Genomic DNA, 23,659 nt, shown 5'->3' with positions numbered 1-23,659 from the left:
TCAACTTTAAAGTGACTCAGCAGTGAATTATTCAGGGGTGAATGAGAGAGAGATGAAGAAAGAAATTAACATTTCTAAAGCTGAAGCTGTGTGTACTAAAATCTGCTAATTATTTACTACAAATAATCCAACAATACTTAGAGACTTTAGAGTAAAAGAAGCAGCTCATGGAACAACTAGATACAGCTCTAATTTAACCAAATATCAATGAGAAGGATTACAGGCTTTGAGGGACTCTGACTCTTTAATTGTTGTGAGAGCTGACAAAAGGGGTGCCATGGTGGTCCAGTCAAAAACAATTTATCTTCGACCAAAAACTGCATATGATCAAGAGGCTGTCATGCAATTGTCTGATGCTACTACATATAAGAAATCGACAGGGGATCCAATGTTTGAATTGAAAGCTATGATTAAATCTGTAGTTGAACCAGCTCAAAAGAGAGGTATGCTGACCGTGAAAGAGGCTCAATTTTTGATGGAGAATCATCCTAAAACACCTAAAATATAGTTTACTCTCAAAGTGCATAAGGATTTGAAATTTCCACCAGGTCGCCTGATTGTTTCCATTAGAAACTCCGTGACTGAACCTTTATCCCAATTCATTGATAAGTTTTTGCATGATGAAGTAATTATGATTCCTTCCTGTTTGTGAGATACTGGGCATTTTTTGAGACTATTAGAAGATTAGGAGGATGTTCCAGATTCTGTCTGGATAGCCACATTGGACATAACTTCATTATATATGAGAATACCACAACAAGGGGCTTTGGATGTTATTACTGATACCTTGGAAGTGTGGGTGGGCCCAGTAAGCATGTCCATTGAATTTCTGCTGACCTTAACAGAATTAGTTATCACAAAGAATTATTTCTGGTATACAGGATATTATCAACAACTATAAGGGGTAGCCATGGGGGCTACCCTGGCCCCATCAGTGGAAACTTTATATGTGGCCCGTTCTGAGAAGGAGAAGCTCTATCAAGCTGAGAAGTTTGGAGGCGTGATCTTCAGGAAGCGATTTTTGGATGGCATATTTTTCCTATGGTGAGGTACACAGCAGGAGTTATTAGACAGCAGGAGTTATTAGAGTTTATGGATTGGATTAATTCATTTGACCCTAATCTTCAGTTTACTTTGAAATACAATAACTCTCATATTGAGTTTTTGGATGTTTGTGTACAGAAGATAAGAGGCTGATTACAAACCACTTTATATCGAAAGCCTGTAGAATGAAATTGTTTCTTGAGTTATCATCCATATTGTATGAAGAAGAGCTTCCCAGTGAGTCAGGTTTTGAGGCTTTGTTGAGTATGCACCTCCTTGGATTATTTTAAACAGCAAGCAAGTTTGTTAACAGAATGATTCAGAGCAGTGGGAATCCGAAGAAAACTGTCTCAGAAGCCTATTTGAGGGCTAAGTTTGCCCAACATGAATTGCTCCTGGAGGACAAGAACATTGATTTAAATGTAGAAGCCTTTTTGACCTGTGTTTTACTGTTTTCTGATAAAGCAAGTCAACTTGTTTGAGTTATACGGATGCAATGGTGTATTCTACAGCTTTATCCAGTCTTTAAGGATTTTCCTGTTATAACATATAAACAGGGATGAACAATTAGGGAACTTTTGGCAAGACAGAGATATGATGGAGATAATAATTTCCAGTTGGTAGGGCACCATTCCGCATGTGGGCGATGCAAATGGTGTGCAGTGGAGGAGTGGCCTAGTGGTTAGGGTGGTGGACTTTGGTCCTGAGGAACTGAGTTCGATTCCCACTTCAGGCACAGGCAGTTCCTTGTGTCTCTGGGCAAGTCACTTAACCCTCCATTGCCCCATGTAAGCCGCATTGAGCCTGCCACGAGTGGGAAAGTGTGGGGTACAAATGTAATAAAAAAAATAAATTACTGGATCTATTTGGACTGATTCCAAAACATAACAAGTTAAACAAACATGCACTATGACTACATGTAATAGTTCTAATGTAGTTTATGTAATTGAATATCCTTGTAAATTAGTTTTATAACGTACCAGTAGACAGGTGCACCTGAGACTGAATGAGCGTAAGTCTAGAATTACTACTGTTAATCTCCAGACTCCTTTAGTACCTCATTGGGTGAAGAAAGGGCATACTATTGAGGATATTAAATGTCGAGTATTAGATTAAGTATGTGAAGGGTGGGGGGGCGGTCATTATGAAAAAATACTAAATTATAAAGAACAACAGTGGAAATATTTGCTTCAATCAGTAGTCCCTAAGGATTTGAATGTGGAGACTTGAGTGGGCTTAAGACATAAGCATCGCCATGCTGGGACAGACCAAGGGTCCATCGAGCCCAGCACCATGTCTCCGACAGCGTCCAAAAGAACAAGCATTTCGTCCCGCCCATCCCAGAAATAGTGGATTATTCCTACGTCCATTCAATAACATTCTATGTCCTTTTCCTCCAGGAAGCCGTCTAACCTTTTTTAAAACTCCGCTAAGCCAACCGCCCCAACCACCTTATCCGGCAACAAATTCCAGAGTCTAACCACGTGTTGAGTGAAGAAAAACTTCCTTTGATTCGTTTTAAATTTACTACACTGCAGCTTCATCACATGCCCCCTTATCCTAGTATTTGGAAAGTGTAAACAGACACTCCACATCAACCCGTTCCATTCCACTCATTATCTTATAGACCTCTATCATATCTCCCCTCAGCCGCCTTTTCTCCAAGCTGAAGAGTCCCATCCCCTGTGATTAGTGGTTAGTGTGAGTAACTAATAAGTTAAATACTCCCCCCCCCCCCTGTTTACTAAGCTGTGCTAGCGGCTGTTGTGCGTTAATGCCGACACAGCAGCCGCTAGCACGGCTTAGTAAACAGGGGGGTTAGAGTTTAGATGTTGGCGCTATCTTGACTGTGAAACATTTGTCAAAAGGATGGATCCTGCTTTGGACAAAATATGGGTGTTAATTAAAGGTTTAGGGCTCCCTTACTTTTAAATTTTAATGTTTAATTAAGTTTGTTTGATATCATTTGAAATTACATCGCTTAATATATGCTTTGCTTTTCCTATGGGGTTATATCCTTGAAAAAGCATAATGTGAAACATGATTTATGTTGGATGAGTCAACCCCCCGAGCCGAATAAATTTAAGTACAACATTAAGGCATAATATTAATATTTAGAAACACTAATAAATACTCAAGATTTTGAGGCAAATGAATATCCTATATAATAAAACGCACCTCCAACATTCTGAAGCTGACTGCATGGCTGAGGCATTCCTGCTCTCTGTATCCATCTCCTGAATTGACATCATGTACTTTCGGGTTCGTCACAAGCAGAAGTGACCAACCACATGAGGTTCCTCGGCTTCAGAATGTTGGAGGTGCATTCTATTAAATAGGATTGGTCAGTTCCTTGAAGCACAGCCAGAGCTCAGCGTCCTGCACAGTAACGCTCAGACACCAGAGAGAGGGAGGGAGGGGTGGCCTGACACCAGAGAGGGGGGGGGGGGAGGTATCTCTGTCACACACACACACACACACACTCTCCTACACAGTCAATGTCTTTCTCTCACTCTTACACACTGTCTCTCACACACTCTTATGTCTCACACTGTATCACATTCACTTTCTATGTGTCAAACAGTCACTGTATCTGTGTGAAACACTCTCTCACACTGTGTCTCACATATGCAGTTGCACACACTTTCATTCTCACACACACTCTCTCTCTCTCAGACACACTCGCACCCAGACTCACTCTCTCTGTCTCTCACACACACACTCGCACATTCACTCTCTCTCTCACACACAGTCACTCTCACATACACTCAAACATACTCCGAGGAAAACCTTGCTAGCGCCCGTTTCATTTGTGTCAGAAACAGGCCTTTTTTACTAGTTGTATATAAAAGACCTGTGAAGATTGTGGTGCTTAATCCTTGGTGGTATAAAAGGTAGCCATCGAGTTGCACCGCTGAGGTCTTGGTTAAAATATTAAGTATATTGATATATTCCAGCGAAAAGTGTGAACTGATAAACAAAATGACAGCCATAATTTCTGAAAAGTTATTGTATTTATGATATTTTAATATTTAAGAATGGAGAGAAAAGAAAAGCTGCTTCATTTCTGCTGTTTGGCGGTTCACTTTTTTTGCTTTAGGGTTATTTTGGCAGTACCAGGTTGCCCTCTGGTGTCCTCCATGTGGAATTCTAAACTAACTATTACCATTTATAACCCACAAAACTGGTGAAACCTTTCAGTGTTTAATTCATATAAAACAACAGTTCAAGAGATCTTGAGGACAATACAATGAAACCAAATACATACATTTATAATTGAAATATAAAGGTCTGAAAGAGTTAATCAATGCAAAATCTACCTGTGGAAAAAGGAAGGAAGGCCTCCTTCTTCTTAAAAGTCCCATTCTCATTCAGGAAATGGTTGGGGTTGAAGTGAACTGGGTCCGAGAACTGCTCTGGATCATGCAGGGCAGTAGTCAGCATTGGGAACACGTCTGTGTCCTAGAAAACCAGAGGGAGAAATGGGCCTGTAATTCCTTGCACAATTCCAAGCTGTCAGGTTTATTATGATTTGATATACCGCTCAGGCAAAATTTTAGGCAGTTTACAAGAATAAAATCCAATAAAAGCTGAACAAAAACCTCCAGCATTAATAAGAAAGAGAGATAGAAATAAGAAAACAGCAACCATTCATATACATATATATACACTACGGCATCCGGACATAATAGCCCTGACAAAATAGCCTTGACAAAAAAGCCCCGAAAAAACAGCCTTGTAACAAAATAGCCCTTGACAAAATGGCCCCTCCCACAAAATAACCCTTGACAAAATATCCCCTAGACAAAATAGCCCCCTAGAAAAAAATAACATCACAAAAAAACATGATAAACTACAAGTGAAATCTTCACTGATATGTACCAGCATTGAATTGTATAGAGCATATATAAAGCAACAAAATTTCATAGCTACTAACTGGTATTCATGATCTGTTCTGCTGTTTAAGGAAACTATTTTTCCATCAACATGCTAATTAAAAAAAAGTATTAATAATATTGTCATCATTTTCATAGTCTTACCAACCTTATCCTGTTTGGCAAGGTAAGATTATTGGGAAAAAGATGCAGTGCCATATTCTGGGCAGCCTGATCGGGCCCTTTTGACAGGGGGCTAATTTGTCAAGGGCTATATTGTGGGCAGGCCGTTTTAACAGTGGCTGTTATGTCAGGGGCTATTACGTCGGGAGTTTTTTTGTTTGGAGCTTTTTTGTGGGGGGCCATTTTGATGGGGCTATTTTGACTGGGTACCATACACTACAGACCTCAGAGATTCCGGATAAATCACTCCCAGGAAGAGTGAAATGAGGGAGATTAAAAAAAAAAAAGAACAACAAAAATCAAGGGTTGAAGGCCGCTGTGAATAAAAAAAAAGCTTTCAACTGTTTCCTGAAAGAAACAGGAGTTATCTCCTGCCGGACATTCAGGGGTACAGTCCAGAGCATAGGATCAGCAGCCATAAACAATCTACTTCTAAGGGATTGTGAAGCTGAGTCCCGAAAAGAAGGAATAACCAGTAAATTCTGAGAAGAGAACCTAAGGGTCCGAGTGTGGGTGTAACAGACCAAAAAACCCACGAGTTATTGCGATGTAGCCGAATTTGAAGTCACTTGATAAGAGCGTGTAGTTAGGAACCCCTTAAACCAGTTGAGAACATTGCCTCCAATGCCGAAGCATTCGAGGATGTGTGATAAAATTCCATGGTCAACCATATCAAATGCGCTTGACATGTCGAATTGTAGCAGTAGTATGTTGTTCCCGGTTGCTATCAGTTGTTTGAGTTTTGTCAGGAGTGTAACGAATACGGTTTCAGTGCTGTGATTGGCGCGGAATCCTGACTGGGAGTCGTGTAATATTGAGAACTTGTTTAGATTTTCCATGAGTTGTTTGATCACCATACCTTCTGTTATTTTGGTGATTAAGGGAATGGATGCTACTGGTCTGTAGTTCGTTAGTTCGTTGGCATTTTTCTTTGCATCCTTGGGTATGGGGGTGAGTAAAATGTTACCTTTCTCCATTGGGAAGAGTCCGTTTTGTAGCATAAAGTTTATGTGGTTTGTTAGGTCCGTTATGAATTGTTGAGGGGCTGACTTCATGAGGTTGTTTGGGTAAATGTCTAATTTGCAGTGAGATTTGGCGAATCTTTTAAGCGTTTGTGAGATGAGGTCTTCCGGTAATATTGTGAATTCAGTCCAGATCCTATCTGCTGGGTAAACTCCAGGGTCTGGGTCTAGGCATTCTAGGAGTGCAGTGTAGTCGGTGGGACTAACAGGTATTTTGAAGTACTTCGCCAAGTCGTCAGCTCCCGGTGTGTCTTTGCTGTTGTTAGTGACTGGGGTAGTATCTAGTAATTTATTCACGAGTTGGAAGAGTTTGTGTGTGTCTTTGTAGTTTGGGCCAATTTCAGTTTTGTAGTATTGTCTTTTGGTTTGTCTTATTGTATATTTATATTTCCTTCGGAGCTGTTTCCAGGCGTTCAGAGTAAGATCATCTTTCTTTTTATTCCATGCGCGTTCTAGTTTCCTAACTTGTGTTTTAAGTTTTTTCAATTCTTCATTGAACCATGTGCTCCATTAATTCCATGTGCTCCAATGAAAGGAGAGTTTAATTCCACTTCCATTTAATTTCAATATATTCTATCATCTTTATAACACCAGGCTTCCCAAAGGCAGATTACAACAACAGTTAAGATGAACCCATCAAAAAAACAGGATATCCTCACCAGTGCCGTAGCGAGGGTGCCTGACACCCGGGGCGGGTCGCCGCTGCGCACCCCCCCCCCCGGGTGCAGGGCACGGCGCCCCCCCTCCGGAGCGCCCCCCCGAAAAGCACCCTACCTTGCAGCGGGGGGCAGGCGGGAGGGCCGATCCGCCCCCAGTGCACGTCACTGGGAGCTGCGTCGGCTCTGCTGCTTCCCTGCTTTCTCTGCCCCGGAACAGGAAGTAACCTGTTCCGGGGCAGAAAAGAGCAGAGAACCAGTGAGCCGACACCTCCCCCCCCCCAGCGCGTGCACCCGGGGCGGACCACCCCACAGCCCCCCCCCTTCCTACGCCACTGATCCTCACTGAAATCTGGACATCTGTATTGTATAGAAGAACAGTGAAGAAAAAAATGAAAGAACTACCAAGTTTATAATTGTGGTTTCTACCAGCTACAATAATTTTTGTTGCTGTTTTAGTGATATTCAATTGTTATTACTTTTCTCCTCCTGCTTTTAAGGCACTGCCTATCCAACTGAAACAGCTTTAGACTTGTTACCGAGAAAGAACGACGTGGATGCAGCAGCTCATATGTTTGCTTGCTTTGTTTCGCATGAACAGCAATGACGGCTGCGCGGGGGAGTGGAAACAGATTAATCAAACTGTTCTGGCTTATTTATTTATTTATTTATTGTTTGCATTTGTATCCCACATTTTCCCACCTCTTTGCGGGCTCAGTGTGGCTTACAATAAGATATGAATAATGGAAATACATTTGTTACAACTTGGTTATGGGTTATATTGTACAAGTTATGCGAGATAATCGAATTATCATTAGGAATATCACAATGGGACATCAACATTGAGACATTGGGAGGAGACAATGGGAAGCTTAAGGGCAGTGTTAAGACACAAAGGCATATGGTGTACATATTTCTGTGAGTAAATGTATGAGTAATGTGGAATTATGGGGGATGGGAGATCATAAGTGGATGTATGATGCATTGATGAACAGTGAGTGTGGACTCTCCCCTCCGAAGGGACACCACCTTGTAAGCGGTGGAGGGGCTTCCGTGTTTAATGACTCAGAGGGCTATGCTGAAGGGTTACCCATATCAGACAGGCCTCTGAGGAGAAACCAGACAAAGAGTGTCCCAAATTAGGGAGAGGGGAAAGATGGTGACCTGAAGCTCATACACTCAATGGCCCAGCTGTCCTCTGAAGTTCAGTTTTTGTTCACTTGAAATTTCCTCTCTGTATTGCAGTTGCCTTAACAGAGGAAGGGGACAATGGGGGGTCAGCCGCCGATGACCAGCATTTTGTCCCCTGTGCAGCAAGTGTGGGACCGCTGTGTGACGAGCTGCCCATAGATGACTGGGTTGATGAGTCCTTTGATTAGCGCCGACGAAGGAGCGTCGATGCTCTTGGACCTGGAAACAACTTCATCGCTCAAAAATCATTTAACCACCATGCCCAAAGGGGTGGAGGAGTGAGTTAGGAGTGTATGCTGAAACGGAAGTCGTTTACAGCTGAACCTGTGTCGGCGGTGCTACTCCTAAACCCTTAAGAGTTATCAGCTTGGAGTTTTTGGCTCCTGTGGAGGTTGCATTGAATGTCATCTGGAGGGTGCTCCAGGACCTGACGGTGGTAGAGAATGACTTTGCTTCAGATATAGTCTTGTTAATGAGCCACATCGATAATCTAATCAAATCCTTTGAGAATATACAGCAAATGAAGTTCTACTGAAGTAGGAAACGGTTAAGATTTGAAAATGATAAAAGACCAGAAAAATTTGAACAAAATGAATATTGTTACAGATGATTAATATCGAGATTGTTGTTTTCCCAGAGTTCCGGGTATGACTCCTAATGTTTTTTTTTTCCTCTGAAGTGATTCCTCTTAATATATTAATTCAAAAGGAGTGGAGCCTGTGAGACTGGGATTACTTTAATCAGCGGGAATTGGATTGGAAATTCAATGGTTTGTATTGTTAAACAATTTCTGGTTTTAAAAGGGAAAAAAATGAAATCAGGTGTATTACTTTCACTAATATTGGACAATAAGTATGTTTCCAATGAAATTGACGGGCTATGCACCGTTATGGTCTTGAAGAAACCAACCAGATGATCAATGTGGAATAATGATTTAGATAAATAATAACTGGGGATAATCGGGTTAATACCACGTTTTCTTTGTTTGCTGTTGTTTAAATTGATCTCCTTGTCTTGTTTCACTCTCCCTATTTATTTTGTGGTCTAAGAAAGAGAAAGATTGTATAAAATCCATTTATCTTGTTGAGATTGTTTTCTTCTAATATTGTTTTAATGTACAATCATCTCTGTTTTACTATTTTGCAAGTGATCCTTGTAAAATGAAAAAAAATTATAAATAAATGATTAAAAAAAAAGTGAGTGTGGACTCTAAGTGTTTTGGTTCTTTCCGTAAATTGTTTCAAATAGATGGGTCTTCAGTAATCTGCGGAAGGATGCTTGTTCGTGGATCGCTCTTAAGTTGCGCGGCAGTGTGTTCCAAAGCTGCGTGCGCGTGTGAGAAAAGGTTGACGCGTGTAGCGTCTTGTATTTCACGCCCTTGCAAGTAGGGAAATGCTTACAGTGGACTAGATGGCTCACTTCCACTCCTGTCTATTAAACCAAATTGGGCAGTTTTTTCTCCCTTTCCCCCCCTCCCTGCGCTGCTGCCGCCATGTCTTACATCTTTCTCCCTCTCTTCAGCTCGCTCTCTCCCATCTGCATAGTCATTTTGACTGCCCTGAAGCGTTCTTCTTCTCCCTCCGCACCGCCGGCGATTGACACAGTCAGCCAGCCCTTTGCCAGGGTCGGGGCCTCTCCTCAGGCACGTCCTGCCTACTGTAATGCAACTTCCTCTTTTCCGCAGAGATGGGATGCGCCTGAGGAGAGGCACGGACGCTGGCAAAGGGCTGACTGACTGTGTCAATCGCCGGTGGTGCCGGAGGGAGAAGAACGCTTCAGGACAGTCAAAATGACTATGCAGATGGGAGAGAGCGGCAGAAGAGACAGGAGAAGACGCACGACTCGCGCGGGAGGGAGCAGAGAAAGATATTGCTTTGCATGTGGCGCATAGGCGCTATTTTTTGTAAAAATCTGTTTAGGGGCGCGACCGCTCCCCCTGTGCCCCCCTTAGCTACGCCACTGCTTACAATCTTGTTAACAGCATAACAATATACAATGACCCAGGGCTTTTTTTGAGGGGGTACTGAGTACCCGCACCTCTTCCATTGTCTGCTAAAATTGACCCATGGTGCCCAAGTTTTAATGAAAGAGCTCAGTCTACACACCAATTCTGCCTTGTCATAGATTCTGTGACTGGTTGCAGGGGGCCTGGCTATTGTGGAGTGGGTCCCTCAGTGATCACCCCACCCCTGAAGGGTGGCCTGGCATTTGAGTATCTGCACCTTTTTTTGCTAGAAAAAATTCACTGCAATGACCAAACATAAGTATAAGAAAAGCCTGGAGATGGCAGATTGAATCCTAGTAATAGGACTAACATGATACAATATCAGAAATATAAACATTTAACAGCACTGTAAAACAATGATATAATATATAAAACAGAGGGTTATAACTGACCACATACATATAAGGGGGAAAGCAGGTCTGACTCATGTGACATGTAGTCCTCTAGTGTCCATAAGTAAATGACCTCCAGGTGCTGGCTGGCCTTACCTTAGGAATACAGTACCCCTGCAGCTGCACATCCTGCGTCACTGAGTGAGGAAGCCCCGTGGGAATGATATCTGCAAAGCGCTGCACTTCATGGATCACAGCATCTGTGTAAGGCATCCGGCTGCGGTCCTCCATAGAAGGGCAACGCTCACGACCAATCACACGCTCAATCTCTTCATGAATCTTTTCTGCAAAGACAGAAGTGGAGTGGAGGAGTAGCCTAATGGCCACTGCAGTGGCCAGAGAACCTGGGGGAATCTGCTTCAATTCCCACTGCAGCTCCTTGGGACTCTGGGCAAGTCACTTAACCCTCCATTGCCCCAGGTACCAAAAAAGTATATAATATGTAAACTGCTTTGATTGTAACCCCAAAAAGGCAGTATATCAAACACCCTCCCCTTCAGAAGTCTCATTGCTTTCATAATGCAGCTCTAAACTTCAGTGCACAGTATTCTAATGCAGGTGCTCAAAAAATGTTTTACTCCCTATATAGTAAACTCTTGTAGTGTTAAAAAATGTGTACTAGTTGTTTGTTGCAGCATGAGTAAATGTCTCTCTTCCTGACAGTGTGTGAGTGGAACTGGCTCATGCATTGACAGGAAATGATCCCGGCATTTCACAGACTACCAATGGAACCAAGAAGTAGAAACAACAGTCCTCATTGATGTGTATTAAAGACTTGACACGGCACCGTGTTTCGGCTATATTGTGCCTGCCTCAGGAGTCTCGGACAGAATGAGTTGTACTTATACTTCTGGTATGGAAAATTCAATATGCCAATCAAGGGTATGTTAAAGTGGTCTTTACAAAGACCTTTTTTAGATGGTTGTCTGAAAAGTACCAGTGTGTACAGGCCAGGGGCAGACTGAGAGTGGTCTGGGCCCCTGGGCACTGAGGGTGGTCTGGGTCTCCTGCCTGGTTGCTGCGTGACCCCGCCACCGCAGCTGACACCCCCACTGCTCCAGACCTACCTGAGAGGGTCCTGGTGGTCTGTTGGCCTCTGCAGGGGGCATGTTCTTTCCTGTGTGCTGTGCTACCACTATTCCCCCACCTGCTGGCATCACCGTGTTCACAAAATGGCGGCCTAGACTTCCCACATTAGTCTCGTGGGTCTTGACAGTCTCGCGAGACTTCCACAGGGAGTCTCAGTTGCCATTTTTAAAATACAGTGGTGCAGGGCAGGGGGAATAGTGACAGCACAGCGGGTCGGGCAGGAAGGAACATGTTATCCCCTGCAAAGGCACTAGATCACCAGCAGTGCGCCTTTCAAGGTAGGACCGGGGAGGGCTGTAGTGGGTGCAGGGCATCTGAGCAGAGCCTTTGGGCCCTCGGGCACTGCCCGGTTGCCCGAATGATCAGTCTGCCCCTGGTACAGGCTCAGCGACGGGGCTGGCTTACTTTGGACCAGCCACGTCGCTAAGCCTGTACTCACTACTTCTTGGTGTTTCATTGGTAGTCTGTGAAGTACCGGGATCTGTTTCCCACTCTCCTTTTCTGTTGCATTCTCCTGTGGGATTTTGGTGTTTTGTGGTCACTGTGCTTAACAGGAAAAGAGACATTTAAAAATCCCCAAACCAACAGGGGTGGACCAGGGATTTTATAGGGATAGGAGCTGGGGAGGACTGGGGACCCATTTGGGTTAGCAGGTATGTGAGATAAAGTGCCACATTTCACCTCACATCATCCGTTGCCCCTGTGCTACATCTTTTACTGCAGCCCTGAACTGGTGCAAAGATTCAGCGGCAGGAGAAGAGTTAAAATACATGTTAGATTTTAGAGTAGTTTTTTTTTTTTACATTGGGAGCAATTTGTTATTCAGTAATTTGCATGCACCCATTAGTGCTTTGGTTGTGCCCAGTGGCGTAGCCACAGGTGGGCTTGGGTGGACCAGGGCCCACCCATGTATGGCTCAGGCCCACCCAACAGTAGCACATGTTTAGTGGTAACTGGTGGGAATCCCAAGCTCTGCCAGCTGAAGATTTCCCCCTGATGGTAACGAAAATGCTACTCTCCACAACACCGGCACCTGCGCATGCTCAGTTTTCAGTGCATTCTTGCTGCCAAGGTGGAAAGAAGCGTTTTCCCACCAGCTGAGATTTATTTTTTTGGGGGGGGAGAACACTTGGTGCCCACCCAATTCTTGACTAGGCCCACCAAAAATCTGTTGTCTGGCTACGCCCCTGGTTGTGCCAGTGATTTTCCAGTGATAAAATGTATTCCTGCACTGGGAGTAAGATTAGTGAAGGGAAATTAGTAGGACATTTCTGTTCAAACCTATAGCACAGTTTACTGCATCGGGGCCAAAGTGGATTAATGCAGCAATCATATCATCTTTGGTTCTTCCAATTAAAGTAACTTTGTTGGGCCTGATATTCAGCCACCAGCAGCCAGTGTTTTGCTGAATAACAGCATCGGCGTTATCCCTGGAAATTCAGGGGTCCTTTCAGTAAGTTGCGGTAAAAGGGGGGGGTCTGTGCTAGCCTCAGCTTGTGTTTTTGATGCACGCTGAGGCCCCCTTTTACTGCAGTGGGTAAAAGGATGCCTTTTTTTTCTCCAAAAGAAATGGCCGGGCAGTAAGTGAACCACTTGCCATGCGGCCATTTGGGAGGGGGAGCGCTTACCGCCACCCGCTGAGGTGGCGGTAAGGGCTCCTGCCAGGTAAGCATAAGTATATAAGTATTGCCATACTAGGAAAGACCAAAGGTCCATCAAGCCCAGTATCCTGTTTCCAACAGTGGCCAATCCAGGTCACAAATACCCGGCAAGATCCCCAAAATGTACAAAACATTTTATACTGCTTATCCCAGAAATAGTGGCTTTTCCCCAAGTCCATTTAATAATGGTCTATGGACTTTTCCTTTAGGAAGCCGGCCAAACCTTTTTTAAACTCCGCTAAGCTAACCGCCTTTACCACATTCTCTGGCAACGGATTCCAGAGTTTAATTACGGCGCTACAAAGTTGAAAATATTTTTGTAGCACCGGAAATGGCACACGCTGGGGTGGGAACTATCACCGGATTCCTGTGGTAGCCCGACAGTAGTTCTGGATTGGTGAGCAGCAAGCCTTTAGTGAAAGGGCACCTCAATGCTGGGCCATGTTTGCGATATTCAACACTTAACCGGCTATGGTGAACTGCATAAAGATAAGACTGCATTTTATGTGGTTATCTTAACTGGTTAAGTGCTGAAAATTGGCATTAATTTGCTAAGTGCCGACTCTGCCCCTGGAACCCCCCCCCAAAAAAAAAAAAAAAAAAAATTGGGCGCTAATCAAGCATTTTCAATGGCAGTATCCAGTTAAGTGCCACGAAAAATGCCTGGTTAGTTCTGGGCCTCTATTGGCTATTTAAATCATTTTGAATATCGAACCCGCTATGTCTAATTATGTGCCAGTATCAGATTTGTTCTAATGGTGGCTGCCTTTAGGAATAAATGCATGAATGAAATTATAGCAACAGCTCCTGAAAAGTTATTGCGCTTTTGATATACAGTAAAGTCTCGATTATCAGATGTAAATGGGACTGACCCGTTGTCAAATAATACGTAAAATAATGGTAACCCCTCAAACAATGCATAAGTAAAAGCTGTAAAAGTAGGGTCCTAGTTCTGAAACAAATTGTCTCAGATGTGAAACTTTCCTCTGTGCTACGCTGGAAAATGGGAAAAGACACGATGACATCACCAGGGGTGGGTCTGTCATATATGCCAGATGGTTGGATTAGCAAAGGTCAGATAATCGAGACTGTACTGCAGTGGCGTAGCTACGTGGGGCCTGAGGGGGCCGGGGCCCCCGCAGATTCACCCCAGGACCCCCCTCCCAACGAACCCGCCACCGCCGCCGCCTACCTTTACTTTTGCTGGCGGGGGATCCCACTCCCCGCCAGCCGACGTCTTCTCAGTCCTTCCTGCTCTTCAATTTGTTTGCTGACGTCCTGCACGTAATTATACGTGCAGGACGTCAGCAAACAAATTGAAGAGCAGGAAGCGACTGAGAAGAAGACGTCGGCTGGCGGGGAGTGGGATCCCCCGCCAGCAAAAGTAAAGGTAGGCTGTAGCGGCGGCGGGTTCACGGCGGGAGGGGGGGCGGCAATGTCGGCGGTGGGGGGGCGGCGCCGGGAGGAGGGCTAAAATGTGCCCCTCCCCCCGGGCTCTGGACCCCTCCCCCACGGAAGGCTGGCTACGCCCCTGCTGTACTGTATAATGAAAAGAGACAAAATGTGATTTAATTTCTCCTGGTTTGGTGATGTGATGACAGTGATATTTGACATGGCAAATAGATTTTAATCTAAGAGTGTAAATTTAGTGTACAGTACCTTCAACCTTTGGGTACTTCAAGAGAATCAGAAAACCATATCGCAGGGTAGTACTAACAGTCTCTGTTCCAGCAAAGAATAAGTTTACTGTGCTGCCGACCAAGTTTTCTATATAGAATTGTGTCTCTGGGTTCTCTTTCTCCTACAAATAGAGGTAGAGAGAGATTTTAGGAAGCCCTGGTTAAAAATCTCCTCATTAACTAAGCAAGGGTTGCAATAAACTCTTGGTCATTCCCCAGTGTCTATCAGGCTCATTTTCAAAAGAGATCGACGTCCATCTTTTGACATAAATCGGAACATGTTAGTCTATCTCCCAGAGATGTCCAAATCAGTATAATCGAAACCCGATTTTGGACATCTCCAACTGCAGTCCGTTGCAAGGCCGTTCAAATTTCAAGAGGGCATGTCGGCGGCATGGTGAAGGCGGGACTTGGACGTGCCTAAGACTTGGACATCTTTGAGCCATAATCGAAAAAAGCAGGGACATCCTAAAGTAAAACTTGGAACAGATGAGCACTGGAGGGAATCGGGGATGATCTCCCATTACTCCCCCAGTGGTCACTAACCCCCTCCCACCCTCAAAAACATCTTTAAAAATATTTTGTGCCAGCCTCTATGCCAGCCTCAGATGTCATACTCAGGTCCATGACAGCGCATGCAGGTCCCTGGAGCAGTTTTAGTGGGTACTGCAGTGCACTTCAGACAGACAGACCCAGGCCCATACCCCCCCCCCCCACCTGTTACATTTATGGAGGAAACAGCGAGCCCTCCAAAACCCACCACAAACCCACTGTACCCACATATAGGTGCCCCCTTCACCCGCAAGGGCTACGGTAGTGGTGTACAGTTGTGGGTAGTGGGTTTTTTTTGGGGGGGTTGGGGGCCTCAGCACACAAGGTAAGGGAGCTGTGTACCTGGGAGGATTTTATGAAGTCCACTGCAGTGCCCCCTAGGGTGCCCGGTTGATGTCCTAGCATATCAGGGGGACTAGTGCACCACAAATGCTGGCTCCTCCCACGTCCAAATGGCTTGCATTTGGACATTTTTGACATGGACGTCTTTGGTTTCGAAAATCGCTGAAAGTCAAAGATGTCCATGTCTAGGGACGTCCAAATCTAAGGACGTCCATAGTATTTTTGAAATGAAAGATGGACGTCCATCTTTTTTCTGAAAAGACATTTTCCCCGCCTCCAGATTTGGATGTTTTACAAGGCCATCCAAATCCAAACATAGACATTTCTTTCGAAAATGCCCCTCTTTGAATAATTAGTAACATGGTAACATAACAACACCGTAAATGATAGCAGATAAAGACCAGGATTGCTCAACAAGCCTATCCAGAAAGGTGGCCAGGATTGTACCTACAACTCTATGTGGATTATTCCCCCCCCCCCCCCCCCCCCATTCCCCCCTGTTGTCTTTAGGATTCCTGAGTTCACTCTCTACTGCTCTGTGAAAACCTCTCAGTGCAGAATCAGGACATTCCTGGCTGTGCCCCTACCTCTCCCATCTTCTTGAGGAAACAATCAATGAAGTCCCGAGGGGAATTGGGGTCCAGTGTCTCCTGATGAACCTTTATTTTCTCTGTAACAAAATCTTTCAGCTCTACCAAATTCCTCATCCTTCCATGGTGGGGTCCAGGAAGGCATTTCATGATGCGAGGAAAACAGGCAAAAATCTGCAGAGTAAGGCAATACTATGAGAATCCTCATACTCCAGTGAGAATCTTTTGCACAGATACATGTAGAAATTCAGTTTAGAGCAGAGACTTATAATCCAGTTCTTGGGGCACACCCAGCCAGTCAGGGTTTTCAGGATATCTTGAAAATCCCAGCTGGCTGGGAATGTCCCGAGAATTGGGTTGAAAACCCCTGGCTTAGAGGAAGCATATAATCGTCTGCTCTGGACATGACCCTACCATCGTCTGATCTCAGGGCTGTTATGAACGTAGAAAAGAGAGGTTTCTGAGTACAGTCAAAGACCAAAGCAAAACAAAAAGCACAAGTGGACCTTCAGGACAAAGGAAACTCTTTACTGAATGGACCCGACACAGTCCGTGTTTCGGCGACCAAGCACCTGCGTCAGGGGTATAATAATAAGACATATATATATATAGAGAGAGAAATTAAACATCTAAAAAGATTGTTTTATAAATATGTAAAACAATGCATATAAAAGAAACATAAATAAAAACAATACAGAAATGTGGAAAACCATATTAAAGCAAGATTGTTGAATTCCCAAATAATACACAGAAAATGTTCAATTAAAACACTGTTAAAACTGAAAAAGACATACAATAATGGTGACATATAGAGAGCACTGCTCTGCTTACCACAATACTGTTGAATATTGATGTATATAAAAAAGGAAGCATCATCAACAATAAAACAGAGCTAAAATCATGTTACGGACAAGAAGGGTGGCACAGAGTCAGTTGGGATAAATAGATGGGTGGCTAAACTCAAGGCAAGTTCTTTGAACAGTTAAACAAAATATAAGGATCTGATCTAAGTTACAGTGTGTAGCAGTACCATCCTTTAGATATCTAGGAGTGATTATAAGTACATAAGTGTTGTCACACTGGGGCAGACCAAACGTCCATCAAGCCCAGCATCCTGTTTCCAACAGTGGCCAATCCAGGTCGCAAATACCTGGCAAGATCTCAGAAAAGTTCAATACATTTTATGCTGCTTATCCCAGAAATAAGCAGTGAATCTTCCCAATTCAATTTAATAATGGTCTACGGACTGTTCCTTTAGGAAGCCGTCCAGACCCTTTTAAAACCCCGTTAAGCTAACCGCCTTTACCACATTCTCTGGCAACGAATTCCAGAGTTTAATTACACGTTGAGTGAAGAAACATTTTCTCTGATTCATTTTAAATTTACTACTTTGTAGCTTCATCGCATGCCCCCTAGTCCTAGTATTTTTGGAAAGAGTAAACAAATGATTCACGTGCACTCGTTCCACTCCACTCATTATTTTATAGACCTCTATCATATCTCCCCTTAGCCGTCTCTTCTCCAAGCTGAAGAGCCGTAGACGCTTCAGCCTTTCCTCATAGTGAAGTCGTCCCATCCCCTTTATCATTTTCGTTACCCTTCTCTGTACCTTTTTTAATTCCACTATATCTTTTTTGAGATGCGGCGACCAGAATTGAACACAATATTCGAGGTGCAGTTGCACCATGGACCCATACAAAGGCATTATAATGTCCTCACTTTTGTTTTGTTTTCCATTCCTTTCCTAATTATACCTAACATTCTATTTGCTTTCTTAGCCGCCGCAACACAATGAGCAGAACATTTCAACATATCATCAACAATGATGCTGAGATCCCTTTCTTGGTCAGTGACTCCTAACTTGGAACCTTGCATTACGTAGCTTTAGTTCGAGTTCCTCTTTACTACATGCATCACTTTGCGCTTGCTCACATTAAAAGTCATCTGCCATTTAGACACCCAGTCTCCCAGTCTCATAAGGTCCTCTTGTAATTTTTCACAATCCTCTCCCGATTAAACAACTTTGAATAACTTTGTGTCATCAGCAAATTTAATTACCTCACTAGTTACTCCCATCTCTAAATCATTTATAAATATGTTGAAAAGCAGCGGTCCCAGCACAAACCCCTGAGGAACCCCACTATCTACCCTTCTCCATTGAGAATACTGACCATTTAACCAAACTCTCTGTTTTCTGTCCTTTAACCAGTTTTTTTTATCCACAATAGGACACTACCTCCTATCCCATGACTCTCCAATTTCTTCTGGAGTCTTTCATGAGGTACTTTATCAAGGGTCTTTTGAAAATCCAGATACACAATATCAACTGGCTCGCCTTTATCCACATGTTTGTTCAGCCCTTCAAAGAAATTTAATAGATTGGTGAGGCAAGATTTCCCTTCACTAAATCCATGTTGGTTTTGTCACATTAATCCAAGCTTTTGAATAGACGTGCAACTAACATTTACACAGCATATATCAAAGGTAGTAAAATCAGTTTTTTTCTTTTTATGAAGAGGAGTGTGGTAGCCGTGTTAGTCCACTCTTAAGGTTATCAATAGAAATCAAACAAAATAAAACATGGAAAAGAAAATAAGATGATAACTTTTTTATTGGACATAACTTAATACATTTCTTGATTAGCTTTCGAAGGTTGCCCTTCTTCGTCAGATCAGAAATAAGCAAATGTGCTAGCTGACAGTGTATATAAGTGAAAACATTCAAGCATTACTATGACAGTCTGAGAAGGTGGGAGGATGGGGGTGGGTCGGAGGTATGCGTGGGGACATCAAAGCTTTGATGTCCCCACGCATACCTCCGACCCACCCCATCCTCCCACCCTGTCAGACTGTTATATCAATGATATGCTTTGATGTCCCCACGCATACCTCCGACCCACCCCCATCCTCCCACCCTGTCAGACTGTCATAGTAATGCTTGAATGTTTTCACTTATATACTCTGTCAGCTAGCACATTTGCTTATTTCCGATCTGACGAAGAAGGGCAACCTTCGAAAGCTAATCAAGAAATGTATTAAGTTATGTCCAATAAAAAAGGTATCATCTTATTTTCTTTTCCATGTTTTATTTTGTTTGATTTCTATTGATTTCTTTTTATGAGAAATCTGTTCCGTAAGATGTTTTCTTTCATTTGAGGCCATTCTCACTTTATTACTTTCCCTTGTAATATCTAGGATTGATTATTACAATGTGATGTTTGCAGGATTAATGCAATCAAGTTTAAAGCGCTTATAGATGCTGCGAAACACAGTTGCATGAGTTCTTTGTAGGGATAGGAAGTATGATCGTGCATCTAAATTACTCCAACACTTATATTGGTTGACTGTAACCTTTAGGATTAAGTTCAAAATTTTGATGCATGCTCATAAAGCACTACATACTGGCCTTCTTGAATACGTAGCCTTATACGTCATTCCCTACACTCCGACACATCTTTAATGTTCCATCAATGACCATAAACAGGTCCTTCTGGGACCAATTAGGGCAAGATGGAGAGTACTAGAAATACAGTGTTTTTCTTCGTAGCCCCTTCTCTTTGGAATGCTTTATCTATTGCACTCTGTTCCAAACATAGTTTAACTCATTTAAAGGCTGCTTTGAAAACCCCTTTTTGTCAACTAGCGTATGGAGACACTGTGGGGTCCCTGACAGTTGTTGGATTTGTCTGATTCAACATATTACATACAAAAATAACAGATCTGGCTACGCTACTGGCTCCACCTAAAATCCAACCCTGGGCATACCTGCTGGTAAAATATGTGTCATCATGTCATGGTGCATGCTTTTCAAGTAGTCAGTGTTCGGTGAGGGGCTATTTACGTGCGTATGTTGCCACATCCACAAGTAAATGATTAAAATAACCCAAAGTAGGTGTGTACTTTACTTCTTAAAGTGCACACCCCCTTATAGAATTACCCTTTTAATGCCTGCAGGAGCAGCTTGACATAGTAACAAAATGAAATGGACATGATAGATAAATGTAATTTACTTACTAGTCCAAGAGTGGAGTTCATGAAACGAAGAACCTCATTGATGTTTTTCAGCAAGCTGAGATACTTCTGATCCTCATAGTCAAACCGATTCCCGAAGACCACAGAACAGATTATGTTGGAGACGGATTGACTGAAGAAGAAAGTGGGATCAAAGGGCAGCCCTAGTGGAGGAAACAACACATGAAAATTGCTCTCTTCAGATTCAATGTCATGCTTTGTGATGTCTCCAACAAATAGTAGGGCATAGAAAGGATTGATTCTGTAGACTACCTTCTTAGCACTTGATTGAGATCAGTGATGGTGCCATGAGCAAAGTCTGTGACATGCCAAGCATTCCTATGGAAATGAGCAGAACATAGACCTTGGCATGATTAGAAGAAATATGTTGGTAAAGAAGTGGATTTGTTGTAGAAAAACTTTGGTATACAATTACTGAAGAGTGACTTCTATGTGAGCTTCTTGACATCCATATTGGTCATTAGAACATAAGAGCATAAGAATCGCTATACTGTGTCCATCTAGCCCAGTATCCTGTTTCCAACAATGGCCAATCCAGGTGTGCATGGCACTGGTGTAAGAATCCCAAAGAGTAGCAAAATTTCCTGCTACCAATCCCAGGGATAAGGAGTGGCTTTCCCTATGTTTATCTTAATAGCAGATTGTGGACATTTCCTCCAGGAACATATGCAAACCTTTTTTTAATCCCAGATACACTAACTGCTGTTGTCACCTCCTCCAACAACGAGTTCCAGAGCTTAACTATTTGCTGAATGAAAAAATATTTTCTTCTATTTGTTTTAAAAGTATTACCATGTAACTTCACACAGAGTCTCCTAGTCTTTGTGCTTTTTGAAAGAGTAAACAATTGATTCACATTCTACTCCACTCAGAATTTTGTAGACCTTGAACATGTTCCCCTCAGCTGTCTCTTTTCCAGGTTGAAGATCCCTAACCTTTTAAGCCTTCCCTCATAGGAGAGGAGTTCTATATCATTTTGGTTGCCCTATCTTTTTTGAGATATGGTGAGCAGAATTGTACACACTGCCTTTTTTTGCATATAGACCAGAATTGCACACAATACTCAAGAAGAGTTCACACCATGGAGCAACACAATATTTTTGTCTTATTTTCTATTAGTTTCCTAATAATCCCTAGCATTCTGTTTTCTTTTCTGGCCACCACTGCACACTGAGAAGATTTCAATGTATTGTCTACGATGACACTTAGATCTTTTTCTTGGGTGGGAACTCCTAAAGTGGAACCTAGCATCAGGTAACTATGAGTTGGATTATTCTTCCCAATGTGCATCACTTTGTACTTGCCTACATTAATTTCATCTATCATTTGGATGCCCAGTCTTCCAGTTTCCTCCTGCAATTTCTCACAGTCTTTGTGCAATTTAACAACTTTGAATAGTTTTGTGTCATCTGCAAATTTGGGGCCCCTTTTACCAAGTGGCAGTAAAAGGGGTCCTACAGTGGCATTAGTACGTAGGTTTACCGAACACCAGGGGCCCCTTCTACCGCTGCCTTGTAAAAGGGAATGTCTGGCTGAGAAAGGAAATGGCTGTGCAGTAAGCAAAACACTTGTTGGATGGTCATTTTCTGAGGGACCCCTTACCGCCTTCTATTTAGGAGGTAGTAAGGGTTCCTGTGCTAACCTGGTGGTAACTGAGCAGAGTATGGTGCTGCCCGATTACCACTGGGTAAGCCCCTGGCGCTAAAAAAAACATTTTGACACACCAGAAATGGTGCATGGTGGAGGCAGGCACTACCGCTGGGCTACTGCGGTAACCCAGTATTAGTGCTGAATTGGTGTGTGGCAAGCCCGCGGTGAGCTTGCCATGCCTTTGTAAAAGAGCCCTTAATTACCTCGCTGGTTCCCATTCGCAGATCATTTTAAAATATTTTAAATTGCACCGATCCCAGTACAGATCCCTGCGGCACTGCACTATTCACCTTCCTCCATTGAGAGAAATGGTCATTTCACCCTACCCTCTGTTTTCTATCTATTAACCAGTTCCTATTCCACCACAGAACATTGCAGCCTAGCCCATGACTTTTTAATTTTCTCAGGAGTCTCTCGTGAGGACTTTGTCAAAAGCTTTCTGAAAATATAAGTACACTTCAATAACCAGCTTACTTTTATCTACATATTTATTCATATCTTCAAATAAATTAAGCAAATTGGTGAGGCAAGATTTCCCTTGGCTGAATCCATGCTGTCCCATTAAACTAAATTGGTTTATGTGTTGGGTAATTATATTCTACATAATAGTTTCTATTATTTTGCCCAGCACTGACATCAGGTAGACCGGTTTATAATTCCCCGGAACCTTTTTTAAAAATTGGCATTATATAAGCCACTCTCCAATCTTCAGGTGCCATGGACGATATTAATAACAGGTTACAGATTACTAATAGTAGATTTGCAATTTCATGTTTGAGTTCTTTTAGTACCCTGGGTTGTATGCCATCCAGTCCAGGTGATTTACTACTCTTTAAACTTGTTGAAATGGCTCAGTACAACTTCTAGGTTCACAAAAATTTGTTTCAGTTCCTTCTTATCATCACCCTTGAAAATCATTTCTGGCACAGGAAGATCTCTTACATCCTTTTCAGTAAAGACTGAAACAAAGAATTCATTTAGTCTTTCTGCTATGGCCTTGTCCTCCCTGAGTGCCCCTTCTATTTTTTGTTGATCTAAAAGTTCCACAGATTCCCTCATAGGCTTTCTGCTTCTGAAATACCTGAAAAAGTTGTTATTATGAGTTTTTGCCTCTATGGCAAGTTTGTATTCATATTCTATTTTAGCCTTGCATCTAGCTTGGAGTGGAATGGGTAGATGTGAATCGCTTGTTTACTCTTTCCAAGAATACTAGGACTAGGGGGCATGCAATGAAGCTAGAAAGTAGTAAATCTAAAACAAATTGGAGAAAATATTTCTTCACTCAATGTGTAATTAAGCTCTGGAATTTATTATCAGATAAAGTGGTAAAAGCAGTTAGCTTAGTAGGGTTTAAAAAAGGTTTGGATAGCTTCCTAAAAGAAAAGTCCATAAGCCATTATTAAAATGGTCTTGGGAAAATCCACTGCTTATTGGGATAAGCAGCATAAAATGTATTGTACTGTTTTGAGATCTTGCCGGGTACTTGTGACCTGGATTGGCCACTGTTGGAAACAGGATACTTGGCTTGATGGACCGTCGGTTTGTCCCAGTATGGCAACACTTATGTACTCCTGTAATGCTGCTTCTTGTTTTTTGAAAGAAGTTTTGTTTTGGCGCTAATAGTGTCTTTCATGTCACCTTTTAACCATGCTGGCTGTCATTTGCTCTTCTTTCCATCTTTTTTAATATGTGGAATA

The 23,659-nt window shown here is 42.8% G+C and overlaps 1 protein-coding gene across 1 annotated transcript in view; it reads right to left on the bottom strand.

Moving 5' to 3' along the window:
* LOC115480419 (cytochrome P450 2A4-like) overlaps window positions 1-23,659 on the bottom strand; it is a 45,970-nt gene that overhangs the window by 13,075 nt on the left and 9,236 nt on the right. The window contains exons 4-8 of the mRNA XM_030219088.1: window positions 20,295-20,455; window positions 16,279-16,455; window positions 14,778-14,919; window positions 10,465-10,652; window positions 4,365-4,506 (exon numbers count right to left, since the gene is read on the bottom strand). Of these exons, the coding sequence (XP_030074948.1) occupies window positions 4,365-4,506; window positions 10,465-10,652; window positions 14,778-14,919; window positions 16,279-16,455; window positions 20,295-20,455 (810 nt within the window). The remainder of the gene's footprint in view (window positions 1-4,364; window positions 4,507-10,464; window positions 10,653-14,777; window positions 14,920-16,278; window positions 16,456-20,294; window positions 20,456-23,659) is intronic.

This window comes from Microcaecilia unicolor, chromosome 11 (assembly GCF_901765095.1).
Source record: "Microcaecilia unicolor chromosome 11, aMicUni1.1, whole genome shotgun sequence".
NCBI lineage: Eukaryota > Metazoa > Chordata > Amphibia > Gymnophiona > Siphonopidae > Microcaecilia > Microcaecilia unicolor.
The sequence above is the reverse complement of the archived record's forward strand: the minus strand, read 5'-3'. Positions and strand labels throughout refer to the sequence as shown.